The following is a 12,420-nucleotide window of genomic DNA, read 5'->3' on the forward strand; positions in this document are numbered from 1 at the left end:
CCAGCTAGCTGCTGAGCTACATTCAAGGTGTTGGTTTGGGTGTATATACAGCTAGAGACCAGGATATCTGAAGCATCGTCTCCCCCCTTATCTAGCCAATCAGTCACTGAGCTCTGAAGGTGAGGGCTTCCTGCAGATAATGATTATTAATTATTGAATTTATATACCATCCTATGCCCGGGGGTCTCATGGTGGCTCAGAGAATAGTATCAAGATATAAAACCACACAATGCATAAAAAAATAAAAACAACAACCCAATAGCCCACTCCCAAAAAAACACATCTTACCCAGCAGTCTGCTCCTTATAATATAGGAATTCAGTCTTTTGTATGTGTTGTATGGGATCCTGGATGACAGGTCGTTTTTTCTACCTGTGATCTCTACTGCCTTGGGAATTTAAGAGATTAATCTGTGCTTTTTCTGTATACACCTGTGCGATTGTATTTTGTTCCGTGCTTGGAATGAGCTGGTTTGGCTTAACGAAGTTCACTGAATTAGTTCAGAAATGTCTGGAGCACAATTCAAAGCGGCTCCCGTAATTGCCAGGTGAACCGAGCAGATATTGTTCATTATGGGGGTAGACATTGAGACAATTTCTCTAGTTCAACTCTGTGTGGGGTTTTTTTTCCTCTTTGGGTCTTTAAGCTTCAAGATGATCATTGTTTGGAAAAGTAAATTAAACCATTCACATGCCACTGTGTGTGCTCTTGGATGTTTTCTTAGTCTTCTTAAGTGTGTTTTGTAACAGGCAGCTTGTAACAGTTTGAGTGCTGGGAAAGAAAAATTGCTGAGGATCATTTGGATAAACTTGAATTCAGCTGAACTGAATGTGAACCAAACTAGTTGGTTTTGTATAGGGACAAACGAGAACTGGAATTCGTTCCTTTTTGGGCATGTTGAACGTGAGTGAGAACTTGTTCCTTTTCGAAATGAATTTTCCAAGCTCTGATTTAATTTTCTCTTTGAATGCTTGTGCAAAACTGTGTGTGTGTGTGTGTGTGTTTCTCTAATAAAGCTTTACTTAAACCATAACCCAACAAGTGTCTCCGACTGCACCAAGGTGGAACTCAGGTGAATGTACTTGGTGGACCAGATAATAATAAGAAAGTTTGTAGCAGTTTCCAGATCAAAATTCTTTCACCTAATCAAACAAATCTCCTAATTAAACATTAAATTCTTACACATCATTCTGTCCCTTCTTAGAAAGTTCTGAAAACTGAGACCGGCATTGGCACGCCAGATCCCACACCATCCCTCTTTCTTTCTTTTTTAAAGCTTCTTGAACTTAGAAAAAACAACAACCCACATTTTCATAGTCAGGGGGTGCTGGGCAGGCATGTACACAATTCACAGAATCATAGAATTGTAGAGACATAGGACCTCAATGGTCATCTAGTCCAACCCCCTGCAATGAAGATGCTTATGTTATTATTTTTACTTTGAAAATATATTTTTCCCTTTTCTATAACATCCCCCACCCCAGTAAATTCATTTGGCATCAGGGCAGCAAGAGCAAATTTCATTTTATTCCCATAGTCACAGCGGTGCTGCCATTTACATGTGTTCCAAATGCAAAACTGCACTTGTAGCTTCTTTTCTTTCAATCTGGGTTGGCAAACTGTGGATTGGAGGAGGAGGACAGCACCAAATGGAATGGGGGTGGGGAGAACAGGAATGCTCGTGGTGTGCTCCACAACTGACATAATTACACCTGGCCCTCTAAAGTGTTCCCCGTAAGACCCTTTAAGTCCAGGGTGTGAAATTACCAAGTTGTGGCACTGAATCCACAACAAATCCACTGTAAGTCCAGCACCTGTGTTCTGAAGGAGGGGGAGTTGTTGGGAGTTAAGTTGAACAAGTCTCACCCCACTTCAGAAAGGAAACTCCAAGTCCCTGGAGAATACTTAGCCTGGAAACATCTGGCTTGGGTCGGGGGAGAAGTAATGAAGTTCTGCCATTACAGGCCATTTTCTGATTTCTGCAATAGGGAGAGCACCTATGTCGAAAGGGTGGTGGTGACTCTGTTTGGAGTGCAAGTTGGTAACCCTGTAGCAGTTCACCACTCTCGGGAAATGCCCCCGCCTCTTCAGATGGAGATGTTGGCTTGTTCCTTTAACTTCCAACCTTCACGTAAATGTCCTGGGATCTCTCCGCTCTATTCCGTCATAACTGAAGGAAAAAATACGCTTTATCAGGGGGCTTTAGAACTCTCTCCAACAGAACTTTTCAATGCCTGGGGGGAAATACAGTTTACAGGGTGGCTTCATGAGGAAGTCCCAACAGACTGCTTAGAAAACTATAATGTGTTTTCAGGGAGAGACAGGCCTTCTACAAATGTGGGCTGTTGTGCCCTGCGAGAGAAAGGTCTCCAGGTCCCAAAGGAGCCTGCCTTCATTTTAGCCGCACAGAGAGAGGGATCCTGTCCACACTCTCATTTCACAATCCTCAATTGTTAGGGCGAGAAGACATGTAAAGAAGGATGCCCCCAGCCCACCAGCAATGAGTCTCATAGGCATGTCTTTCAGCTGCTGCAGCTTTTCTGACTCCTGCAAAGGAAAGCCCTTCTCCTCTTCCTTTGCATCAGGCCTTTGCTTTCCTCACGGAGGGCTTGTGCAACTGGAATGTCCTCTCCATCCCACCGCCTTGCACCTTGGAAGCCGCTTTTCCCTTATGGCACTTTGGCCCTTGGACCTCCCCCTCCAAAGAGCTGGATGGGATCAGTTGCTTTGCATAGAAAGACGCAGAGACTCTTGACTCCTGGGAGGGCACAGGACCCCTACTCCCTTCAACAACCACCTATTTGGAATGGGAAACTTTCTTTCAATGAACATTAAAGGCTATGAAGCTTCAGAGATAAAAGGAAGGGAAGTTCTAGGGTTCTTCATGGGGGCAGGGTGGTGTAGATGTGGAGGAGAGCAAAGCCCTTCAAACTTTGGAGAGCCAGCTCCTGGATATCCTGCAGCTCTGCAGCAGTGAAGGAGGCACCTCCCCCTTTCTGCCAGCTGCCCCCTGAGTCAACAACAAGCGTGAAATGTCCATGCCGGCAGCTGGGAGCATAAAAATGCAACCCACCCCAGTGACCGAGAGCAAAGAAGCTGGAATTCCATGTGGCTTGCATTAGTGACACCCTGCAGCAGAGCTCTTCCTGGAATGATGGCCAGGGAGTGAAGTGGCGGGGCGGGGAAGGAAAGTCCCATACAAAATCCTGAGGTGTGACCCTTCTCCTCTGCTTGACTGCTGGGTGCTTCCACAAACCTCCCTTCTATGCTGAATTTCTGGGTTCTTGCCTCCTTGCAGAGAGGTGAGCCCCTCATGCTCTGTTTTGTGAGGTCAGCTTCTTGCTTGGTTGGGAAGGAGAGAGAGAGAGAGAGAGAGAGAGCGCACATCAGCCTGGATATCTCAGTTGGTTAGAGTGTGGTGCTGATAATGCCAAGGCTGGAAGTTCGATCCCCGTATGGGATAGCTGCATATTCCTGCATTGCCAGGGGTTGGACTACATAATCCTCAGGGTCTCTTCCAACTCTATGATTCTATGTACACCCCCTTCAACAAGTTGGAAGGTGGGCACTACAGTGGTACCTCGGGTTAAGTACTTAATTCGTTCTGGAGGTCTGTTCTTAACCTGAAACTGTTCTTAACCTGAAGCACCACTTTAGCTAATGGGGCCTCCCACTGTCGCCGTGCCGCCGGAGCACGATTTCTGTTCTCATCCTGAAGCAAAGTTCTTAACCCGAGGTACTATTTCTGGGTTAGCGGAGTCTGTAACCTGAAGCCTATGTAACCTGAAGTGTATGTAACCCGAGGTTACCACTGTATACACTGATGTGCATATACACCTATCCTGCATCCCCCAACTTTATACTGCACCCTGTTCCAAGTAGAAGATGTCCTTCCATGCAGTTGCAGATCTGTAAGGCCCTGACCCAAATCCTAAGCCTTTCCACCGAAGGGGCCCCTCACAGCTTGCGTGAGCAGGGCAGAGTGAAAGGATCCCCTTACAGCGGAGGATGGGGGTGTGTGGCATTCTTTGTTGCGCTCCAGGAGGTTCGCATGCGTGTATGCGTCCCCCCTTGGCCACCTGCTGCTGCGGAATCCAGGGCTTGGAGCTGGGTTACATTTCAGGGCAAGTCGGGAGCAGGAGAGAAGGGATTGGGGGGGGGGTCACGACTGGCAGAAATGCTGCATGGGAATGTGAAGTTAAATTCACACTAGTTACGAAAGCATCTCTCCTGGCCAGTGTGGTGTTGCTGTTAGAGTGTTGGCCTGTGACCCAGGACACCAGGGGCACCTCCATACTGTCACCATTTTGTGGCGGGTGGGCGGTTCAGGCGCATATTGGAGTTTAAAGGTAAAGGGACCCCTGACCATTAGGTCCAGTTGTGACCGACTCTGGGGTTGCGGCGCTCATCTTGCTTTATTGGTCGAGGGAGCCGGCGTACAGCTTCTGGGTCATGTGGCCAGCATGACTAAGCCGCTTCTGGCGAACCAGAGCAGCGCACGGAAATGCCGTTTACCTTCCCGCCGGAGCGATACCTATTGATCTACTTGCACTTTGACGTGCTTTTGAACTGCTAGGTTGGCAGGAGCAGGGACTGAGCAACGGGAGCTCACCCCGTCACGGGGATTCGAACTGCCACCCTTCTGATCAGCAAGCCCTAGGCTCTGTGGTTTAACCCACAGCGCCACCCGCGTCCCTATTGGAGCTTTAGGTTTGTGTATAAAAAATGCTCTTGTCTCCCTATTGAAACGAATCCTTAAGAAAGAATCAGACTTTCGCAGTGTGGGATGAAGAAATGACTGTCAGGAAGACATATGGATACCCCACAAGCAAATCAGGATGAATGCTCAATAAAAAGGTCATTTTCAAAGGAAGTCCAGGGTTCAAATCTACTGCTTGGCCATGAAGCTCATTGGATGACTTGGGCTAGTCCCTGTCTCTCAGCCTCACCTACAAGGTTGTTGTGAGGATAAAATTGGGACGGGGAGAGCCATATATTGCACCTTGAGCTCCGCGGAGGAAAGGGGGGGAACGTAAATGTAATAAATGCACTAGCATAAAAATTGAACAAGGCAACCGGTCTCTGGAGAGATTTTGCCAAAGTGTTCACTTCAGCCTTGTCTTTGCCCGACCCCTGGAGCGGCTGACGGGATGGGGCTTGTGTGAAGGCGGTGCAGAAGCTCAGCTCAGTCTCTTCTCTGCAAGGCTCCCAGCCGCAGCAGTGGGGCAAGCGGGTCTTTCCTTAGAGGCTGGGTGCCAGGGAAGTCTGCCAAAGCAAGATGGGAATAACGTGGGAAAGGAGCTGAAGGAGGGTCCAGCCGTTCAAAATAGAAACAAAAATAGATCTCACAGGGAAGGAATGAGAGGCAGGAAGCAGCCATCACCTCCCTTGGGTCAGAAACGCAGTAGCGTAGCCTGCACTGTGCCAAAATCTGGGCTGGGATCTTGGCTGGCTCACGAGGAAGGCCAAAGCAGATCAGTGCTAGAACATCTGCTCTGCATGCAGAATGTCCCAGCTTCTGTCTCCAGGTAGGGCTGGGAGAGACCCCTGCCTGAACCTCTAGAAAGCCGCTGCTAGGAGGGACTGATGGGCCTGAGTCAATCTAAGGCAGCTTCCACTGTAAGAAGTCCAGCCGTCTCCATGCAGCTGCTTCAGGGAGGGGAGATGTGGAGGGAGCAGGGAGCAGCAGCACATTCTCAGCCAGCCCCCACAGTCCCCTTGCTTTTTATAGCCAACAGGTTCTGCTAGTATCCACACCGTGATGGCATGGAGACAGGCAGCAGATAAAAGCTTTTTCTCCCTCTCTTACGACACTAGAAACTTGTGAACACCCAGCGGACCTGGATGTTGGAAGAGTCAGAGGACAAGTGAAAGTGCTCCTTCATGCAGCACATAGTTAAACTAAGAGAGCCAGAGTGGTGTAGTGGTTAAGAGCAGTGGACTCGTAATCTGGGGAACTGGGTTCGATTCCCTGCTCCTCCACATGCAGCTGCTGGGTGACCTTGGGCTAGTCACACTTCTCTGAAGTCTCTCAGCCCCACTCACCTCACAGAGTGTTTGTTGTGGGGGAGGAAGGGAAAGGAGAATGTGAGCCGCTTTGAGACTCCTTCGGGTAGTGATAAAGCGGGATATCAAATCCAAGCTCTTCTTCTTCTTCTTCTTAAGGAACTCATTCCTGCAGGGAGGTAGCGATGGCCACCGACTTGGATGGCTTTGAAAGAAGATTGGGCAAATTTGCGGAGGAGAGGGATATCGGTGGCTACTAACCATGATATCTATGCTCTGTGTCCCCACACTCAGAGGAAGTCATGCTTCTGAATGCCAGATGGTGGAAACAGCAGGAGGGGGGGAGAGGGCTCTGGTGCTTGGGTGCTGCTTGCCAGTTTCCCACAGGCCACCGTGAGAAGAGGGTGCTGGACTAGATGAGCCCCCTCTGGCCTGGAGGAGAAGATAAAAAGGGCCCTGCTGGTTCAGGCCAGAGGGGGCCCATCTAGTCCAGCACTCTCTTCTCGCAGTGGCTGACCAAATGCTTCTGGGAAGCCCAAATGCGTGACCAGGGCTTGGGATAAGAGTCTGGGCTACTTTTGATGGGAGAGCAAGCTAGGATTCATCCTCCTAATATGGGGTTGAGCAAATCGCAAAGAATAATTTTAATGTATTCTGCTTAAAAAACCTTGGTGATTAGGTGACATATAAATGCCTTAAACCAGTAGTTCACCAAAACATTTTTGCCCGTGGACCACCTGGAAATTGCTGCTGGTCTTGATTTTTCTGCCTGTTGTAGCCTTTGTAATGTGCTGTACTAGATGCTGTATTTTTAAATTTAGTTTTGTATTGCTTCTTGTATTTTTTTATATGGTATATTTTACTGTATTACACCTTGGATTCCCTAGAATTCAAATTTCAATATAATAAAATGCAATGTAAGAATAATCCAGTTAAAAAGAAATGAGTATTTAACCAACAGAATGTCTTTCACCTTCAACCACAAATCCATGCCCACAGCAAGGACCAACATGGTGTTTGTGGGCCAGTGGTGGTCCACAGACCACAGTTTAGGGACTCTGCCTTAAACAAACAAACTCCCAGCCACTGTCCATATCACTGAGACCACTCATTGACAGCCGTTCGTCTCTCTGCAATATACCAAAAACCAGGAATCCGCCTTGTTACATGCTTACCTGTCAATCAGAACATTGCTGTGCTGACTCCCTGGAATCAACCTGCCTCCTCTGTTGTGCTCTAGCAGCTCCCGGGCTGTGTAAGACCCTTCCTCACCATTTCCTCCAGGACTGTAGGGCCCTTCCCCCAAAGATGGCAAGCATGCAGCTGCTCCCTACCACAAAGGGTTCTTGGGTTACCAGAGAGGAATGCACAGCCCACACCTGGCTCTTAGGAATCACTACATCCCACAGCTAGATGCTTTCAGCCATTGGCTGCTGCAAGATAAGAAAAGAACATAGGAGCCCTGAAGCTGAATCAGGCACATCTAGTCCAGCCTCATCCCCTGTTGGAGGCGGGATGCTTCTCAATGCTTGTTGCTGGAAAGTTCAGGATAGGGACAGAGCTGTTGCGCTCATGTCCTGCTTGCAGTCTTCCCACAGGGATCTGATTGGCCACTGTGAGAACTGGATGCTGACCAGATGGGCCTTTGGCCTGATCCAGGAGGCTCTTTTTATGTCCTTATGTCCTTATCCTGTTCTCACGGTGGCCAGCTATAAGGGCTCATCCACACTTCCTCTCGTCCTGCTCTTTCCCCCAGAAAAAACTATTCTTTGGCACTCAATCAGAGCAAACGTCAATTCAGGTTTTCTCTGGGTTGACGTTTGCTCCGAATTAGCACTAAAGAGCACATTTTCTCTGGGAAAGGAGTGGGGCAAGGAGAAAACCACTCCAACCCATGCCTAGAAAGTGCAGGTCAAGTGGGAGACCACTCCAGCCCATGCTTTCTAGTCACGGGACCAGCAGAAGTGTGGACAAACCCTCAGTGTCTCTTGGAAGAAGCCCCTAAGCAGCACCTGAGTGCAACAGCATTTTCCTTGCTTGTGAGTTCCAGCAACTGGTATTCAGAGACATGCTGCCTCCAACATGGAGGGAGAACAGTGACTAGGAGACATTGATAAATAGCCTTATGTTCCATGAATTTCTTTATCTTTTAATCTACTCAAGGACTGATTGTACACCCAAGTTCTCAACCTAATTGGATCAGATGCTGGAGTTTTGTAGCGGCAGGGAGTAAGGGAGCTGGCCAGGCAGGGACTGTGGCCCCTGGAGGACAAAGGAGGTTTTTTTCTGCCAGATCTTCATTTTACAATACATATAGCCTGCTTTTTCAGCTGAAAGCATGATGAGCCAAAGCAGCTTGTGCAGAACACAGAGCCACCATGAAATTGAAGTCAGAACAGAAGGCATAAAAAATGGGGGGGGGAGGTGTAGCAGACACAATAATAAGCCTCTGAAGTCTTCAATATGTCAGAGACTGATATAACACCTTTTCCCCCCTGGCAGGATGTCTGTTGCTCTGAAGAGGAGGTCCATAGCAGCCCCCCAGTACTGCATCTAAAGCAGCAGAAGGATGGGACAGGAAGGGTGAAGAGGGCTTGGGTGATCCCTCCCATCAGCGTGTCAGAGAACCATAAGCGGCTCCCCCATGTTTTGGTGCAGGTAAGGAGGAGAATGGGCAGTTTGGTATTCAACAGTGGTGGACAGTGTTGGTTCAGGAGAAGGCTTGGGAAGCAAAGAAGTGCCCTTCTCTTCTCCCCTGGTGTGATGTTTCCATGGCTGCTCCTGCTCTCTGCTTGCATCCCACCAAGGTCTGCTTCAGACCCAGGATTGTGCCTTGGAAGGAAATGGCTGGACTGAGCCAGCCCTGAGTGAACTTCATTGAGATGCTGAGTGTTGCCATGTGCCAATAGCACAGCACCCTGCAGAAACACACCCACTTGCTCATTGTGCTCATTGCTAGATCCAGTGCACCCTTCCTTACAGCCCCATCACAATCAACCAGGTTGTGGCTGCTCCTCTCCCTCCCACTCTGCCTCTGAAGGCAGGTTAAAAATACAGTCTGGCAATGGCACACATCCTTCAATACATGCAGTGCCAGTGTGGTGTAGTGATTAAGAGCGGTAGTCTCGTAATCTGGTGAACCGGGTTAGATTCCCCGCTCCTCCACATGCAGCTGCTGGGTGACCGTGGGCCAGTCACACTCCTCTGAAGTCTCTCAGCCTCACTCACCTCACAGGGTGTTTGTTGTGGGGGAGGAAGGGAAAGGAGAATGAGAGCCGCTTTGAGACTCCTTAGGGTAGTGATAAAGCGGGATATCAAATCCAAACTCCTCTTCTTCACCTACAGCCACACCGGTTCATTACACCATGAATGTTGACCTTAAGCACTGAATATGTGTGTGTGGCCTTTGTTATGGTGAAGGCACAGCTCCATTTGCCACAGCAGGCTCCCCCACACCTGCGACTTGCAGGCACCCACGTGGCAGCCCCTCCTTGCACAACAGCACATGCATTCACAGGAAACCTGGCCCTCGCCTTCCAAGGACGTTGCACCGTGCATCAAGCCTTTCATTGCGCCATGCATCAAAAAAGGATCCTGGCTCAGTGGCAGAGCATCTGCTTTGCGTGCAGAAAGTCCTCCCAGGTTCAACCCCCAGCGGCATCTCCAAACAGGACTTAGAAAGACTCCCTGCCTGAATCCCCCTGGAGAGCCACTGCCAGTTAGTGTAGAGATAATATCGTGCTAGATGGAATCAGGCAGCCTTCTATGTCCCTGAGCCTGGTTGGGATTTAAGTCACATCTGGGTACAGAGAGGGGGAAGGGCAGCACCTGTGGGCAGGAGCAGGGGAAGTGCCGGCCCTCTCCCAGCACACAGGGTTAATCTCCCTTCTGTAGATTAAATCAGACAAGCAGCAGCCCGGAGGTGTGATCTACAGCATCAAGGGTCCAGGAGTGGATGAAGATCCCAAGGGTGTGTTCTCCATCGATAAACGCAATGGGAAAGTCTACCTCAATACTGTGCTGGACCGGGAAAAGAATGAACGCTTTCGGGTAAGGAAAGCCCAACTTGCTTCGTGGTTCATTGCAGCTCTGGAGGGTGTTTTAAATGTCAGGGCTGAGCTCCGGAACACATGCAAATGGTGGTAGTGAGGTGCTTCTGAGCATGTGCAAAATGTATTTCCTTGAGTAGACTCCGCCAAACCTGAGATGTCCGAGATGTTGGGTTACCATCATGCCTAGCCATAGGCCAAGCTGGCTGGAGCTGATGAGAGTTTCCAGACCCAGAATATTTTAAGGATGGAAGAATCATAGAACTGTAGAGTTGGAAGAGACCCCAAGGCTCAAAAACTCCAACCCCTGCAATGCAGGAATCACAACTAAATGCAAAATCTGGCCCAAGAATACATAAGCCAAAGGGCAGATAAGTTTGGCCATCAAGCAGTTCTCTCTCACCTCCCAAGCAGAAGGCAACTCACACCCCAGTCAGCAAGGAGGGCAGGACACAGACTGTGAGTGGAGACAGACAAGTGAGTGCCTTGTTCCAAAGTGGGGGGAGGGGCAGGGTCATGGCAGATGAAGGGGGCAGGAGGTGAGGAACAAGTCTGTGCTGCAAGCCAACAGGTAGACCAACTGAGTAGTCAGAGACAGGGGTGAAGTTGGTGGCTGGTTGCCAGTTCCTTATTTGGCCAAAAGTTTGAAACCCTGCTCAGTCAGAAAACTGAAAAAGGAACTAAAGTTCTCAGAGCTCCAAAATAAACTTGAGGCTGCCCCATATTATCTCTCTCAGGAAATGGTCACCTCCGAGATTCTCCAAAAAAAAATTCTACCTACTGGGGGTGCCATGCCTGATGGCGTCCTTTGACCAAAGCATTAGCCTGGGCCCAATAGCAATGTCATTTCATAGAGGACACTCTTCTGGAGCTGTGGGGCGTCATTTTGGGTGGCCCAAAGCTTAATATGGGATGAACATCCCCAGTTCCTAATTTGGGGTCATCATGCATGCATTTGTGAATGTTGCAGAAAAATAGTGCTTTTGATGAAAGATACTTATTGTGGATCTTGAAGGGGACAGTCTCCCTGGTTATGTGTGGATCTTATAAGACAGAACTAGGCTTATCTTGATGATAATAACTCAACACCTCTTGCTTTACCCATGCCCAGCTCAGGGCCTTTGCACTAGACCTGAGTGGAGTTCCACTGGAGGATCCCACAGACCTGGAGATTCTGGTCATGGACCAGAATGACAACCGGCCCCTCTTCCGGCAGGCTGTGTTTATTGGGCACGTGGTGGAAGAGGCTCCTCCAGGTGGGTGTGCCAGACCCTCGCATGGTTCTTGTTTAATACGGATGGGCCAGTTCTCTGAGCCCACCAAGGTGGGTTGAACTGGAAGCTGAGGGTGGGGAACTGTGAGAAACAAGTAGCAGCTGATAGGAATGACCGTCCCCTGCCTTAGACCTTTGAGAGTTTGATAGCCCAAAACTGGAAAGAGGGAAAAAACTCCCACGGAAAAAGATTGGCAAATTAAGTTAATTGAATATGCTGAGATGGCTAAATTAACAGGAAGACTCAGAAATCAAGACAACAACAAATTTAAAAATGAGTGGGAAATTTTTATTGCATATATGTCAAAGCATTGTATACAAGTTGATACATCAGCAGGATTCTAAAAAACATTTGCAGTATTGTGATAACAGATCGAACCAGATATGTACAGATAGAAAATATTATTTGGACATGCATGAATTAACAATAAATATAATGGAACCATGGAGAGGGTAGAGGGAAGTCAAGAGATTGGAGAAATCCCACATATCAATATTGTATTGATGGTATAAACATTTTTAATGTTTGCTGTATACGATGTTTGTTATAATTAAAATCAATAAAAATATATATTTAAAAAAGACCTTCAAGAGTTCTGCCAGTCAGTGTTGACACCACTGGGCTAGATGGGAAAATAGATTGTCCTGGTGGAATAAGGCATCTCTGTTCCTTCTCAGGTACCTACGTGATGACGGTAGAAGCCACAGACGCAGACGACCCTGAGACCGACAATGCCGCATTGAGATATTCCATCCTGGGACCAGAGATGGGAGACGTCTTCACAATTGACGAGCTATCAGGGGAAGTTCAAACAGCCCGAGCTGGGTTTGACCGGGAGGTACAAGCCTGTCAATGTTCATCTCAGAGCTTGAGGGTGGAATGCAGTCGTGGGTGACCAGTCAGTAGGCGCCAAAGAGCAGAGTGGACTGTATGCTGCACCAAAGAATGAAGCCAGTGGAAATCTGGGGTGAAACATTATTTCTCATTTGAATCTGCACACAAACTTTGATCATTTGAATCCTTAGGGTCTATTTTGTTACAACATTCCCAATTTTGAAAGCGATTGGGCTGAGATGTTTTTGAAAAAACGG

At 48.3% G+C, this 12,420-nt stretch overlaps 1 protein-coding gene across 2 annotated transcripts in view; it reads left to right on the forward strand.

Annotated features, from left to right (window-relative positions):
• The window catches only part of LOC128419385 (malonate--CoA ligase ACSF3, mitochondrial-like), a 112,297-nt gene that overhangs the window by 92,752 nt on the left and 7,125 nt on the right, over positions 1 to 12,420 (forward strand). For both annotated transcript variants that reach the window (XM_053400010.1, XM_053400009.1), the window contains exons 2-5: positions 8,509 to 8,664; positions 9,901 to 10,056; positions 11,167 to 11,311; positions 12,007 to 12,167. In XM_053400010.1, coding sequence (XP_053255985.1) covers positions 8,509 to 8,664; positions 9,901 to 10,056; positions 11,167 to 11,311; positions 12,007 to 12,167 — 618 coding nt within the window. The remainder of the gene's footprint in view (positions 1 to 8,508; positions 8,665 to 9,900; positions 10,057 to 11,166; positions 11,312 to 12,006; positions 12,168 to 12,420) is intronic.

Source organism: Podarcis raffonei, chromosome 8 (assembly GCF_027172205.1).
Source record: "Podarcis raffonei isolate rPodRaf1 chromosome 8, rPodRaf1.pri, whole genome shotgun sequence".
Classification (NCBI taxonomy): Eukaryota; Metazoa; Chordata; class Lepidosauria; order Squamata; family Lacertidae; genus Podarcis; species Podarcis raffonei.